We start from the raw sequence: 17,046 nt of genomic DNA, 5'->3' as shown, positions 1-17,046 counted from the left end.
GCAGGAGAAAACATCAATTTATAGCACATTAAGAGGAAAATATTTGTGTTGCTAGATGAAAAAATTTATATTCATGTACAGAGTTCTCTTTGCAACATGTTGCAAGGAAAATATATTTATAGCTTTAACAGCTTGTATATTAAATACATTTAGCAACATGTTGCTAATACTACTTTTTTAATTTTCACACTAAATCAATTTAAACAATTACAAATTTAAACTTTCTATTGAACTACTAGAAACTTTTCAGATATTTATGCATTGGCCACATGTTGCACAACATGCAAATTCACTTCCTATTAAATTGTATTCACTATTATTTGTTTAAGATTACTTTCTTTCAAAATCTGTTGCATCAACTATTTAGCTCGTGTTTTTCTTGCTGTGGAACCGTTAAAAGCCCTTAAACAGGGGTGAGAATTCTTTAAAACAAACGCTTCAACATTTAGTTGTATGCAATAAAAACCTCAAACTATTTTTACAGTTTTGTTTGTATATTTAACTTGTGGCTAAACTTTATTTAACCAATACGTGGCAGCAACATTAAACAACAACAATAATAAAATAAAACTTATTGCGTTTATTTTGAAAATTATTGCAAATAAAAGTTTCCTTTAAACAAGCTACCACAAAAGAATTGAAAAAAAGCTGATTTTTGTTTCAAACAAAACCCTCTCGTGTCTTTGTTTTTACAGTTTTTAGTTCGATTTAGTTTAAAAATAAAATTTTAAACTTCTTCTTCTACTTCTTTCCTTCCATTGTTTTATGGCTTCCGCATGCATTTCTTAAAAACGCAGGCTTTACATTTGTAACACATTTCTGCCTATAAAGCCCTACTAGCCAGCGAACGAGCGTGCAGCTAGCTACTTCCTTAATGTTGACATTTTGTCAATGTCTTGTTGTGGCATGAGACACCAAGAAGTTTTGCTTAGGTTGTGCAATGTTGCATGTTGTTGCTGGGTAGTTGTTTTATTTGGTTAACTCATGTTTAGCATAAATTTCAATTAGTTTTGTTTTTTTTTTGTAATTTATATTTTCAGTGCATGTTGTGTTAAAAACATAAATATTTTATTTTTTTTTCTTTGGCTTGTGTTGTTTGTTTACATTTATTTATTTTGTGATATTTATCATTTAACAGTTTTGTTGAAATGTTTTTTTATTTTTTTTTTTGAAAACATTATAAAAGCTGCAAAAATGTCAACTTTATTTCGGAATTACATAGGGGATTTATGTATGATTCATGGTAAAATTAATTTTCTTTCCTTTGGAGGGGATTTTTAGTAGAATTTTGCCTTGTTGCAAGGATAATGGTTTAAAAAAATGTGGAATATTTATTTTTTAAAGTCATTTTAGGGCAAATATATTTTACTACATTAATTTGCTTTATAAAAAAACCCAGTTTTTTTTTATAAAATAGAGCTTTTTCATAAATAAGCTTTTTTCCTAAAATTTTGAGTTTTACAAGCAAACTTCTTCATAAAATTGAGCTTTTTATAAGAAAGCTTGTTTTTAAATTAAGATTTTTCAAAAAAAATTTAGGTTTCTTTTATGAAACAAATATTTGTTCGTAAATTGAGCTTTTTATGAAAAAAACTTTATTTCTTCATAAAAACTTGTTAATAAAATAGAGCTTTAAAAGAAATTTTTTCAGAAAAATTGGTTTTGCCAAAAAATTTAGATTTCTTTTATGAAATAAATATTTTTTTTTCATAAATTGATTTTATATTTTACTATAATAATTTAATTTACAAAAAAAAAAAAGATTTTTTCGTAAAATAGAGCTTTTTCATATTTTTTTTTTATAAAATATTTATAGCTTTTTAAAAAAAGGTGTTTTATTCAATTTAGATTTTTCCATAAGAGAGTTTTCACAAAAAAAATTTTTCCAAACAAATAAAATTTCTTTCAAAGCTCTTCATGAAAAATATTTTTTTCATAAATGAGCTTTTTATGAAAAATATTATATTACATATTTGTTTTATTGAGCCTTTTATAAAAAAATATTTTTTCATGACTTGATTTTATATTTTACTATATTAATTTGTTTTACAAAAAGAAGTGTTTTTCATAAAATAGAGCTGCTTAATAAAAAAGCTTTTTTTCATATAATGTAGCGTTTTAGAAACAAAATTGTTCATAAAAAATGTCTTTTTTTTTAATTCAGATTTTTCATTTATTGAGCTTGTTATGAAAAATTAATTTTTTACATCAAGTAGAGCTTTTTACAAAAAGCCTTTTTTCGGAATTTTGTAAACCAAATAAATTTTCATTTCTTTTTTAAATCTTTTATCCTAAAATAGAGCTTTAAAAAACACATTTTTCTTATAAAAAAAATCAAAAAACAAAGCTTTTTAAAAAAAAAAATGCTCAAAAAAATTTACTTTTTACAAAAAAAGCTTTTGTAAGTTTTTCATAAAAAAACTTTTTTTTATAAAATTTAGATTTTTACAAAAAAGCTTTATAGCAATTTTTTTTAAAAATTACTTCTAAACAAAAACAGTTTTCATAAAAATGCATTTTTTAAATCTTTTATCATAAAATAGAGCTTTTAGAAACCAATTTTTCATTTATATTTCAATTATTTTTCCAAAAAAATTTACTTTTTACAAAGAAAGATTTTGTAAGTTTTTCATACAAAATCTTTTTTTATAAAATTTTGAATTTTACAAAAAAGCTTTTAAACAAAAACGTTTTTCATAAAAAAGCCTTTTTTACATTTTTTATCATAAAATATAGCTATAAAAAAAGTTTTTTCTTAAAATAAAGATTTCTGCAAAAAAAACATTTTTCTTATAAAAAAGAGCTTTTTACAAAATTTTTTATCCAAAAAATGGAAGATTTTCCAAAAAAATATTTCATCACAAAATAAAGATATTTACAAAAAAGCTTTTTCGCCAATTTTTTAAAAATAGCTTTTAAACAAAAACTGATTACATAGAAATGCCTTTTTTAAATATTTAATCATAAAATATAGCTTTAAAAAAAGAATATAAAATATATGTTTAAAAGAGCTTTTTACAAACATTTTTTATCCAAAAAATGGTGCGTTTTACAAAAAATATTTCCTCATAAAATAAAGATTTTTATAAAAAAGCTTTTGTCATAAAATTTATATTTCTACAAAAAAGCTTTTTCGAAAAATTTTTAAAATCTGATTTTTATAAAAAACCTTTCAAAAAAACAACTATTAATTAAATTAATGAACATATTACATTTTTTTTTGTAAATTTGTTTCGCTATAAAAAAAAATTCTCAACAAACATTTCAAATACACAATATGTACATAATTATTTTACAATTAAAACATTGATGTTATTATCCTGACACTTTTTTTTAACCCTTTAAATATGCCACATTTTTTAATTCCCCATAAACTTTTTCTTACTTATTTGTAACTGAGTAATTAATATAAATTTATAAAACAATTTTGTAGAATTTGTTATGTATGTATGTATTATTTACCTGCTGGAATGATTGGGTTCATGGGCAAATGGCTCTGCATAGATATTGCGTACTGGTGGTACCCGACGTGGTAGGGGAGGTGGTACGGGATTATAACCATCCATAATTGTATCACAATCGGAGTATTTCATTGATTTCATAGTCATTTTGCGCGATTGTTTTTATCTGTTTGTTTGTATATTATTTATGATAATAATAATATTTTTTTATTTAATTTGTAGTAAATTTTCTTCTTTTTATTTTTTGCAATATTAAATTAAAATGACTATAGTGTTTTTTAAGTTGTTTGAGGTGATTTGTAAAATGTTTTTCATTTAATTTGCAAGAGAGACAGATATATTAATAGAGAGAAAAAGGAAAACACATTGAAGTTTTTATTTTATGTTTTGTATTTAAGCGTTTCTGTGCAATTGCAGTTATTATTTCAGGCAGCTTTTTGTGGCACAGACACACGCGTGCGTTTGGTTGGTTATTTTTTTTCTGTTGCTGTTTTATTAATATTATTTCAATTTAAATGGTTTTTGTTGAAAGGTAAATACTGTTGAAATTGTTTTATAATATTATTGGTTTGTTTGAATGCATTGTAGCCATCCATCCATTTGTATGTGTGTTTTGGTTAAATTAAACCGTTTTTCATTTGTGGTTAATAATAATTTCTTTTGTATTTAATTTAAATCATCTTTTTTTTCGCTTTTTTTAAAAGAATTTAATGGCGTAAACGGGAAGGAATTTTTTTATTATTTATTTTACTTTTTATGAAATGCAATTCATGTTATTTATTTATTTATTTGTTTATTTTAACGTTTTTATCCTTTGTTTTTAAACAAATAATAAAAGTGCAGCATTTTTGTGCCTTTTAAGCACAAAAAATGCTTAATAATTAATTAATAATCTGGTATATCAGGGTGTGTGTGTGTGTTTGTTTTCTTTTAACGCTCAGTGTATTTAAATGTTTAATAAGAGGGTCCTTTTTAAACAAATATTTCTGTGTGTATTTATGTATAGGTTGTGCTATTAATTAAATGTTTAATTAATATTTATACATAGTTTTACTTATTTACTGCCATTTTTTCGTTTTGTTTTTATATTTAACCTAGAAGTAAAAAAAAGAAAATAATAATAATAAGATTAATTATAAATTGTTAAAAAATAAACAAAGTAACAAATATGCAAACTGGCACACCATTTCTGTTTTCCTTTAATGTGTTGAACCTCTAAATAAAAAAACAAAAAATACACCAAAAAATAGTTTAAAATTATCATCACCTCCTGGGGTTGCGTGTGTTATAGAAATCATTTTAATATGTTACAATCATTCGTTCATTCATTCAGACATTCACCATTATTATTTAATTTAACCACTGTTTTTTGTTGTTGCTGCTTTTTAAATAATTACATTTAATCATTCTTCATATATTCACATATGTTTTTTAGTTGATTAACGTTTATTCGTGTTATTTTATTTTTATTTATAATTAAATGTAAATGGGTTAACAAATTTATGAATAAAATATTATAAAAAATTAATGTTAAATAATAACAGGGTTTTAATTAATAGCTGGCATGTTAAACATATTGTACATTTTTAAAATTACATTAAATTCTTACACCCCTTAAAACATTGTTACATTTATACTTAGTATTTAAACGACCAAAATAATATTTAAACTAAACCCCTATAATATAATATTTCTCCCACAAACATTTTCGTTCATCACTTTAGTACAAAAACTTCCCATACGCTTCGGTTTAAAGTTTTAGTATAAATAGCTGATGCACATATTGGCGTTTCTTTTCAATAATAGAACTTTTGTCATTACTGCGCATGTCTAAGCAAAAAAGAATTTTTATTTCAACATTAACTGTTTTGTTTAGTACAAAAATTCCCATACGCTTCGGTTTAATGTTTTAGTATAAATAGCTGATGCACAAGCGTAAATCGAATTTTAGTGATTACTGCGCATGCCTGAGCAAAAATGAATTTAAATCAACACAGATGTATGTGCTTAAGTAGTGCTTTGTCAACGAAAGGTCGACTGTTTTTTGGACATGCGCATTAATTTGTTTGGTTTATTGCAAATTTTGTTTACAACTTTAATATAAATACAAGTTGTACCCAAACTGCAGTATTTAGTTTGGTTTGGTGCACCAAACTGTCAATAGTATACAGTGGGGTGGAATGAAAATTTTTTGGAAATAAATCTGTCATTTCTAAACGGCTGGTTCGATCGGGATAAAATTTCACTTAGGCATTGCCAATAAGTATTGTAGTTTAACGTATTAAAATTGGTCGTAGAAATGATCCAGGGGCGGCGCTATGGGGGCTCAAAGTATGCTACCTTCGTCATGAGAAATGTTTAAACTTGTACAATTTTCAATGATTATCTATCTATATATATAACAAGTAAGGAAGTATTGTCGGTCAATCCCGACCATATAATACCCTACACTAAGTAAAAGAGCAAAAACATTTTTCTTTTAAAATTTCAATAATTTATATTTTTGAGTGCTTTTCGGAAGTGGGCCTTATATGGGGGCTATGACCAATTATGGACCGATCACCATGAAATTAGGTCGTGTGATTTATGTCTATATTAAAGCTACCTATGTTGAATTTTGTGTGTATACCAAAATTTTTAAGCGATTGATGCACGTTAAAGTGATTTTCGGAAGCGGGTCTATATGGGAGCTATGACTAATTATGGACCGATCGTAACAAAATTTGGTGACATGAATTTTGTGTATATAAAACTTATTTGGAGCGGAATTAGTGGAGATACATATATAAATTAAACATTTATGACCAATAAAGTTCAATTTCGAGGGGATATTTGTATGGGGGCTAGGTGAAATAATAGCCCGATTGCAGCCAGTTTCAGCAGGCTTCGTCCTTAGGCCGAAAAAGTAATATGTACCAAATTTGATCGAAATATCTTCAAAATTGCGACCTGTACTCTGCGCACAAGGTTTACATGGACAGCCAGCCAGCCAACCAGATGGACAGACGGACGGACATCGTTTAAAGAAACTCAGAAAGTGATTCTAAGTCGATCGGTGTACTTTAAGGTGTGTGTTAGACTAATAGTTTTGGGCGTTACAAACATCTGCACAAACGCATTATACCCTCCCCACTATGGTGGTGTAGGGTATAAATATAGGTCGTACTTTTGCACCGAATGGACTCGAATTTCTTTTGTTAGTTAGACAACTAAATTGCGAATAAAATACCAAAGATTTCATAGCACTATCTATTATGGATCCAAAAATAAATGATTTTCAATTCAAATATACAAAAAATATAAGATTTTTGCTGTTTTATGGGCGAAAAAGTGACTTAACTCTTTTTTTATTAAAAAAAAAACTTTCCTTAAAAACGTATAACAATTTTATGTTTTTCTGCTAGGTATCTTTAGGCAGAACATTTAGGTATAAAAAACATGTCTTATTTTTAGAATACATTGCCCCTACGCCCTTCGGAATGTTAGCTAATTTTTTAAAAAAATTTCAAATTTAAGCCACATGTTCTAAAATCCCAAAGCTGCGATCAGAAAACGGAAAGCAGCTTTTGAAACCTTGATTTGTTCCCTATTTATCTCCAAAGTATTTTCACAACTCAGAATGAAATGTGGACCCCATGAACAAAATTGTAAAAAATTACATTTTTGGGATTTTCGCTCCAATTTTTAGGAATTGCGATATTCCCTTTGACTTTTTGACAAATTCTATCAGAAAACGGAAAGCAGCATTAGTAACCCTGATTTGATCTCTATTCATCTCCAAAGTATTTTCACATCTCAGAATGAAATGTGGACCCCATGGACAAAATTGTAAAAAATACAATTTTTTGGAATTTTCGCTCCAATTTTTAGGAATTGCCGGATTCCCTTTGAATTTTTGACAAATTTTTTTATACAATTTTCTTGGTAATATCGGTCTCACTCCCAAATAAACTTCGCAGTGATAAAATTAATTCGTTTTTAGCTAAACTTCGTACAATAATAATAAATTGATTCATGCAAAGTTTAACTACTTTTATAATTATAATTCAACTATTTACTGTGCAGATAAAGTTTATAGAATCTTGCAGTTATATGTAATTTTCAAGATATTTAGAAGTAACTATTTACTTTGTATGGTAGGTGACTCAACTCCTGCTCTGATCCCTCCAATTTTTGGGTCCCAAGGCATTCAAAAGTAGGGAATTTGGGTACCATATGAATTGAAGCCTAGTCTGCAAGGTCTGCATGTCCAAAATGATGTATGAACGCTATAAAAGAATATAATTTTTTTTTTGCTCTGTGTTTGGTGGGAGCAAAAGGATACTATATATTATTAGCTGATAAAATCTGGCCAGACCATAACAGGAAACCAGTAACGAATCCAACTGATTCGTTTGAAGCGAGCATTGACTGAAAAACGCACAGAATATACGGCCAGATATGAATATTCCATTAAGACAACGCTTTATAGTCCAGACCGTGCTTCGTCCGACTACTATTTGTTTCGATCGATACAGAACGCTCTCTGGGATATGGTTCACTTCAGAACAGAGTATCCGAAATTAGCTGGATTCGATCTTGGCCTGAAAAGATGAACAGTTCTAGTGGCTTGGAGTACCAATAGCCAATGCTTTGAATAAATTTATATTGTAAATTTTTTTCAAAAATTTTAAAAAATCCCGCATTTTTAAGTCATACACCCAATAATATACATATTAAATGCTTTAAGTACTTAATATACTTTGTAAATGTTTGAAAAATGTTCAGTTCTCTGCAAAATTTACATCAAAGCAATGAACATTTTTCGAAGGTTTTGAATTAAACATATTATTTATTACATTAAAATTTGTTTCAAAATGCTTGTCATGTTCCACTTAATTGTCTAATCCTTTTCTCTTACATTTAAACTATCTTAAATGATCTGTCTTGGTTTATAATTATTAACACTTTAATTTTTTAAAAAAAATCAATTAATTGTAATTTCACGCTAAAAATATTTAATGGCGGCATTAATTTCAAAATTCCTTAATAATATTCAAAATATTTAGCAAATCATTATCAAACATAATGATGAAATTAAACACAATCGCTTGAAATTTTGTAAATTGAAAAACAACAAAAAAAATTTAAATTGAAAAAAAAACATCAACATAATTCCCACCCATCATCAAACTTCATAACATACTCATGACAGATCGCATCATATATCAAATCTCAAACATATACACATTATTTGAGTCTTAAAACATTTATCAAGGTGTGTGGTAAAATATAAAAAAAAAACATATAAAAACACTGAATCGAAAACATTTTATTGAATATTGGCATTTTTTTTTTCTAAACAAAATGTTTAGTCATGATCTTAGATTGTTTTGTTATTATACAACCACAAATTTATAAACTGTTTTCATTCAATATGTTTAATGTTTTCCTTTAAAAACACAATACGACTACATCAAGTAGATTTGATTTGAGCTTGATTTTTTGCTGTTTGAGGATGAGAAGTTGGTTTTTTCCCCCTTCTTTTTGTAGTTATGTGTTTGTAAACGGGAAGTGGATTTAGGTTTTAGTATGTGTATAATATAATTTATATAATATCAGGGGATTTTCATTTCAAATTAAGTTTATGATAAGGCATAAATGTATGAAAAAATAAGTGAGGAAAACCTTAGCCGTTTGTAAGTATAACAAACAATCCTAAACCTCAAACACTTGTCTCGTTGCAATGTCATAAGTGGAAAAAATGAAAGAAAGAAAATTAGAGAAAGCTAAAACGAATTATGTGGGCTGTAAATATTAGAAAATAGAAATAAAAATAACAAAAGACACGATTATAACTAAAACTACTAAATATACCACTTCAATAGCTATTGTAAGCAGTAACTATACTGCAAATAGTATTATGAAAACAGTAAATATTTGACAAATGTACTATAAATAGCACTTGCTGGAAAACTTTACTATAAATAGCAAATGTTCCAAAAATTGACTAAATAGCAAATATTCGAAAATTTTACTATAAATAAAAATTAATCGAAAATATATTTCAAATAGCAAATTTTCTAACAATTCATTGTAATAAGCAAATATTTGATAACTTTACTATAAAAAACAAATATTCCAAAAATTTACTATTGGGTGTATGACTTAAAAAGCGTGACTTTTTAAATTTTTAGCTTTTATTTTGAAACACTTGTATAATATAAATTTATTCAAAGTATAGGCCACTATTAGCTTTAACCTCTTCCTCGCATATGGATTGCGAGGTAAAAGAACTGCTCATCTTTTGAAGCCAAGAATGAATCAAGCCAATTTCTGATACTCTGTTCCAAAGTGAAGCGTATCCCAGAGAGAACGTTCTGCAGCGATCGAAACAAATAGCAGTCGGTCGGGCATGATCCGGACTATAAAGCGGGTGAGGCAAAGCTTTCCAACCACTTCATTCTATACACTTTTTAACAGGTATTGCAACATGGGGCCGAGCGTTGTCATGATGGAATACATATTACTGTTTCATGTCTGACCGCATATTCTGAGAATTTTTCGGCCAATGTTCGCTTCAAACGAATCAGTTGAATTTGCTGCAGGTTCCCTGTGATGGCCTGGTCAGATTTCAGTAGCTCATAATAGATAGGAGCCTCTTGGTCGCACCAAATATAGAGAATTACCTTAGTGCCATAGATATTTGGCTTTCGGCTGGTTGGCGGGGCTTTACATACGATCTTTTAGCTTCAAGTTACCATTTTTCATCGCGAGTAAAGATTCGGTGCAAAAAATATTTTCCTTTATAGCGTTCAAGCATCATTTCGGACAAGAAAAATCGACTTTCAAGGACTCGAGGCTTCCATTCGTATGGTACCCAATTTCTCCCAATGATTTTGCAAGCTCTAGTTGAGTTTAACACGAATCTTCATAGATTAATGCCTCCAATTCTTTGTCTTCAAACTGTTTTTGGCTGGCCTGGGCGATCTTTGTCTTTCCGTATTAAAATCACCACTTCTGAACCGAACAAACCATCTCTCTCACTTTGAATCTGATGGAACACATTCACCATAAGAATTGGTGAGCAATGGGAGATCTTCAGCGGTACTTTTTATACCCTACACCACCATAGTGCGCAGAGTACAGGTCGCAATTTTGAAGATATTTCGATCAAATTTGGTACATATTATTTTTTCGGCCCAAGGACCAAGTCTATTGAAACTGGCTGAAATCGGTCCATTATTTCACCTAGCCCCCATATAAATGTCCTCCCGAAATTGGACTTTATCGTCATAAATGTTTAATTTATAAATGTATCTCCACAAATTGCGCTCCAAATAAGTTTTATATATACAAAATTCATGTCACCAAATTTTGTTAAGATCGGTCCATAATTAGTCATAGCTCCCATATAGACCCGCTTCCGATAATCACTTTAACATGCATAAATCGCTTAAAAATACTGGTATACTCACAAAATTCAACATAGTAAACTTTCATATAGACATAAATCACACGACCTAATTTCATGGTGATCGGTCCATAATTGGTCATAGCCCCCATATAAGGCCCACTTCCGAAAATCACTCAAAAATATAAATTATTGAAATTTTAAATGAAAAATGTTTTTGCTCTTTTACTTAGTGTAGGGTATTATATGGTCGGGCTTGACCGACCATACTTTCTTACTTGTTTCAAATTAAATAAGTAAAGCAAAACTTCCCGCATATGATGATGAGTTGGTATAAAATTCGACACTTTCGAAGCAAAAATAAACTTTGTTGTTTATACTATACTGTTCAATAACTAAGTGAGAATAAATGACAGGTATGTACCCTTCAAAATGACAAATAACTTATTAAAAACAAATATCGAGTTCAACAGATACGCAATCTTTTGTAAAACCCGCATTTTTCAGTCATATATTTAATAAAATAGAAAAAATTCGAAAAATTTACTATAAATAGCAAAAATTCGAGAAATTTGCTATATTTAGCAAATATTATATTTACTACAAATAACAAATGATCAAAAAATTTACTATAAATAACAAAAATTGAAAAACCTTAATATATTTAGCAAATACTATATTTACTATAAATAGCAACTGATCAAAAAATTTACTATAAATAACAAAATTTTGAAAACTTTGCTTTATTTAGCAAATACTGTATTTACTGCAAATAGCAAATGATCAAAAAATTTACTATAAATAGCAATGAAATACTATATTTAATAAAAGTAGCAAATGATTAAAAAAAATTACTATAAATAGTAAAAATTCGAAAACTTTGGTAAGGTTGTAGCAAATACTATATTTGCTATAAATAGCAAATGATTAAAAAATTTATTATAAATATTAAAACTTCCAAAACTTTGCTATATTTTTAGCAAATACTATATTTACTATAAATAGAAAATTATCGACAAATGTACTATAAATAGCAAATATTCGAAAATGTTGCTATATTTAGCAAATACTGTATTTACTATAAATAGAAAATGAATAAAAAAATTTACTATATATAGCAATAAAATACTATATTTACTAAAAATAGCAAATGATTAAAACAATTTAAAAATTATTTAAAAAATTACTATAAATAGCAAAAATTAGAAAACTTTGCTATATTTAGCAAAAACTATATTTACTATAAATAGCAAATTACTTAAAGCAAATATTCAAAAATTTTGATATAAATACAAATTTTTGGAAAATATTCGACAAATTTACTACAAATAATAAATATTCGAAAAATATTTAAGAAATATTTAAAAAATATTGAAAAAAAAATTTACTATAAAAAACAAATATTCGAAAAATTTTCTGTAAATAGAAAAAATTTTAAAAATAAACTATAAATAGCAAGAATTCGAAAAATTTACTATATTTAGCAACATTTTTTCTAATATACTATAGCAAATATTTGAAAATTTCACTATAGTTAGTAAATATTCAAAAATTTAATAAAATTAGTTGTAAATTCATCAAGTTTTTCATATGTGCTGTATTTCAAATGTAGCGAGCCTACAAAAATATTATGGTATGCAACCTTTAACACTATTACAAAACAATTGTTTTAGACTTATAAGGATTGTTTTCTACATTTCTTTCTCCACCACAAAACTAAAGCCTACACTAATACTCTCTGCAACATACAACGAGAAGTACGGTAAATACATATACTTGCAACAACAAAAAAGCCACAATTGTAATAATTGTAATTGCAAAGGCTTTTTTTTTTGCAGCTCTTTATAGCCAGTGTATGTGTGTTTACCTAGCCTGCCTTTAGACGTTTATATGCCTAGACAGGGATCGCCATATACATAGTATAAAAACGTTTCAACTTCTATGTGGTCATGCCACAAAATGAAGAAAGAAAATAATTGTTTAACAAAAGTCTGTTTCAATTTTATCCATTCTACACGTTTAGCAAAGCAATTGTTGTACAATATAAAAAGGTTTAACATTAGAATCATGGCAATATACAATAAGAAGACTTGTTATAAAGCAAAATATATAGGAAAAATAAAAGCTAAAGCTAAGCGCACAAAAAGCCTTTAGGGATTTCACAACAAACAGGTTCAACAACATGTATAATATCTGTCTGCTTACTACCTACAACCAATTTAATGTTTAGAGGAGTCGGAGGAGCTAGCAAAATAGAGACTTAAAAATGAGGAGAGAAAAAAAAGGTTTACAATTTCTGTATTGATTGTCTTGTTGATAGTTTTATTGTAAAGCAAAATATTGCTTTATAAAAAAAGTGGTTTATTTTGTAGTAAATCAAATTATAGCCAGCAAATAAAAAAAAAATCATGTTATTATTGTTGTTATTGTAATAAAATATATCTATAAATATCATATTTTACTTTAATAATCTCTGCTGTTTGCCACAAACACTTGTTTCGTTCCGTAAATTTTTGTTTAATGTTCTGGCAGGTCTTGTTGCACTTAAAATAAAGGTATCAGGACAAACCCAGCAAACTTTAAAAGGAATTTTAAAAAAATGCTAAAACAAAATGGGTTAAAGTAGTATCAACTCGGGTTAAAAAATATATTTCCCGATTTTGATCCAATATAGGTCCGAACTATATAATAAGATATCCATATTGTCTATATTATTGACTTAGTAATCCAAATATAATCCAAAAATCAAAAATCGAGGTAGTCGTGGTTTTCGGCTCATATCTCAGCCATTTGTGGACCGATTTTAAATAGCAACCAGACCGCAACTATAGCAGATATATTGATGTATGAATCATGTATGTAAATAATTTGGGGGTTACGGAAATTTGATTTCAACATACAGACGGACATGGACTATCCAGGAAATGGGGTCGCAAATGAAAAATGTAGAAACTACAAACGAATAGTTATAGTAATAGCTGTATAGTTATTTCTTTGGTTGCCAAAACAGCACTATTTTTGATATAGCAGCACAATATTTAAAAAATTTAGATAGTAGTGCTAGAAATTTAAGACTTTCTTAAGCGTAATATTCAGCCATTACTCACTTCCCATAATAGTAACTGGGTATTAATGCATTTGCTATTTCTTTAGCCCGCTCCCTCTCTTTTGTCTTACATTTTTAGCCTCAGGTAATCGCTCATTATATTCATTATGACTTGTGTGTGTTTACGTTTTGTGTGTCTTAAAGGAATGAAAGGCAGCCAGCCACAAAACCGTATTTTAGCCTTTTTAATACTTTTCGACACATGCGTAGGTTTATTGTTTGTTACCGAAGTTCTTTGTGGCTTATAATTTTTTTAAAACACATTCTCTGTAGTTTCTTTGGTTGTATTGCTCATACGGAAAAGGGGGCCTATTGGATAATGTACAATATTTTTTTTTATTTCTATAATGTCGACTTGTGTTTATCAAGTGCATAATTTATGTTTGCTCTGTTTTTTTTAGCTGGTTTGTTTGCTTTTTCATTGTTTACCAATTGCTATTGTTTTGTTTGGGGGCCTGTGTGCTATTTGTTCTACATAGTTTGTGGCCTTTTGTGCAGGGATTTTTTTAGTTGTTGGTTGCATGAATGAAATTTATATTTATAACATAAATCATATTTAAATAAACGTTGTCAATTGTTGTGATATTAAGTTTCAAACATAATGTATATAAATCATATATCATTATTAGATGTATGTTTAAATTTAGTTTTCTATTTATTTTGTGACATTATGACGGGTTGGTATAAAGAGAAATGTGAGCAAGATAAATAGCTGGAAATCACTTTAGATTGAAATATGTATATGAAAAGTAAAATTTTCTTTTGAAATAAAAGTTAAAAATTTTAAATAAAACTTGAAGTTTAAAATAATTTTATGTTAATTTCAAATTTCAATTAGTGTTTGTTTTGTTAAATAGTACTAAATATTTTACTATTTAAGGCAAAATTAATAAAACAAATTTAATTTTTGTATTGTACATTTTTTAGACAATTAAACAATAATAAATTTGAAAATTTTGAAAAAAAGTAGTATTTCTACTACTATTTTAAAAACTATTAAAACATATATTTATGTCATAATTTCAGACTTATTTTTAACCAATATTTTTACAATTCGATAAAAAGTACTAAAAATTAAATTAATTTCAATATTTTGAAAAAGTAGTATTTCTACTACTTATAAAACTTACATTCATTGATGTGAAAATTTCCAATAGTAATTATTTAAGTATGGACTTATTTTTAAGCAGAATTTTTATTTTTATATAAAAAGTACCAATTAATTTACTACTTTTTTAAAGTATTAATATAAAAGAGTATGTCCTGCTAATGTAATTTTTACTAATTGTTATATTCTACGTAACGAAATTATGATTTTTCATAATTTTGAAAAAAGTAGTATTTCTACTACTATTTTGAAAACTCTTAAAACACATATTGATGAATGAGAAAATATTCAGCAATAATTTTAGTACTTATTTTTAAGCAAAATATTAGCTTTTCTATAAAAAGTATCAACTTTTTGAAAATTAATATAAAAAAATTGTCCTGTAAATTTTATCTTCTACATAAACAAATTATGGTTTTTCGTTATTTTGAAAAAAGTACTATTTCTACTACTATTTGGAAAACTCTTAAAACATATATTGATAAATGAACAAATATTCAGACATAATTTTGGTACCTACTTTTAAGTAAAATTTTTACTTTTCTATAAAAAGTACTAACCAATTTACTACGTTTTTGAAAATTATTATAAAAGTGTGTGTCCTGCTAACTAAAATTTAACTAACAGTTATATTCTAAATTAAAAAATTATGATTTTTATAATTTTGAAAAAAGTAGTATTTCTACTACTATTTTGAAAAGTCTTAAAACACATATTGATGGATGAGAAAATATTCATATATAATTCTAGTAATTATTTTTGAGCGAAATTTTTACTTTTTCTCAAAAAGTACTAAATATTTTACTACTTATTTGAAAATAAATTTCAAAACATTTGTCATTGTAAAATTAATTTAGCAAACAATAATATTTTATATAAAAAAAGTCAGGAATTTTAAAACTTTTGGAAAGTAGTATTTCTACTACTATTTTTAAAACTGTTAAGATATATTTTTCAAATTAAGAAAAATTCCAGTAATAATTTCGGTACTTATTTTTATGCAACATTTTTACTTTTTCTCAAAAAGTACGTACGTAGAAGTAAATATTTTACTACTTATTTGATAATAAATTTCAAAACATTTGTCATTGTAAAATTCATTTAGCAAAAAATAATATTCTATATAAAAAACTAAGAAATTTAAAATTTTTCAGAAAAGTAGTATTTCTACTACTATTTTTGAAACTGTTAAGATATATTTTTCCAATTAAGAAAAATTCCAGTAATAATTTCGGTACCTATTTTTAAGCAAAATTTTTACTTTTTCTCAAAAAGTACGTACTATTTTACTACTTATTTAAAAATAAATTTCAAAACATTTGTCATTGTAAAGTTAATTTAGCAAATAATAATATTTTATATAAAAGGTAAGGAATTTTCAAATTTTTATAAAAGTAGTATTTCTACTACTATTTTTTAAACTGTTAAGATATATTTTTCCAATTAAGAAAAATTCCAGTAATAGGTACCGAAACTATTTTTAAGCAAAATTTTTACTTTTTCTCAAAAAGTACTTACTATTTTACTACTTATTTGAAAATAAATTTCAAAACATTTGTCATTGTAAAGTTAATTTATCAAATAATAATATTATATATACAAAATTTAGGAATTTTAAATTTTTTGGAAAAGTATTTCTACTACTATTTTTAAAACGGTTAAGATATATTTTTCCAGTAATAATTTCGGTACTAATTTTTAAGCAAAATTTTTATTTTTTCTCAAAAAGTACTTACTATTTTACTACTTATTTGAAAATAAATTTCAAAACATTTGTCATTGTAAAGTTAATTTAGAAAATAATAATATTATATATAAAAAATAAGGAATTTTCAAATTTTTAGAAAAGTAGTATTTCTACTACTATTTTTAAACTGTTAAGATATATTTTTCCAATTAAACAATATTTCAGTACTTATTTTTAAGCAAAATTTTTACTTTTCTATAAACAAATTTACTACTTTTTTGAAAATTAATA

At 26.3% G+C, this 17,046-nt stretch overlaps 1 protein-coding gene and 1 long non-coding RNA gene across 2 annotated transcripts in view; both read right to left on the bottom strand.

Moving 5' to 3' along the window:
* Ten-a (tenascin accessory) overlaps positions 1 to 3,642 on the bottom strand; it is a 347,949-nt gene extending 344,307 nt beyond the window's left edge. The window contains exon 1 of the mRNA XM_065510066.1: positions 3,463 to 3,642. Coding sequence (XP_065366138.1) covers positions 3,463 to 3,608 — 146 coding nt within the window. The 5' untranslated portion in view covers positions 3,609 to 3,642. The remainder of the gene's footprint in view (positions 1 to 3,462) is intronic.
* A 307-nt stretch (positions 3,643 to 3,949) lies between these two features.
* LOC135957658 (uncharacterized) overlaps positions 3,950 to 17,046 on the bottom strand; it is a 71,069-nt gene continuing 57,972 nt past the window's right edge. The window contains exon 2 of the long non-coding RNA XR_010576420.1: positions 3,950 to 4,555. This is a non-coding gene — a long non-coding RNA (uncharacterized LOC135957658). The remainder of the gene's footprint in view (positions 4,556 to 17,046) is intronic.

This window comes from Calliphora vicina, chromosome 4, assembly GCF_958450345.1.
Source record: "Calliphora vicina chromosome 4, idCalVici1.1, whole genome shotgun sequence".
NCBI classification, from domain to species: Eukaryota; Metazoa; Arthropoda; class Insecta; order Diptera; family Calliphoridae; genus Calliphora; species Calliphora vicina.
The sequence above is the reverse complement of the archived record's forward strand: the minus strand, read 5'-3'. Positions and strand labels throughout refer to the sequence as shown.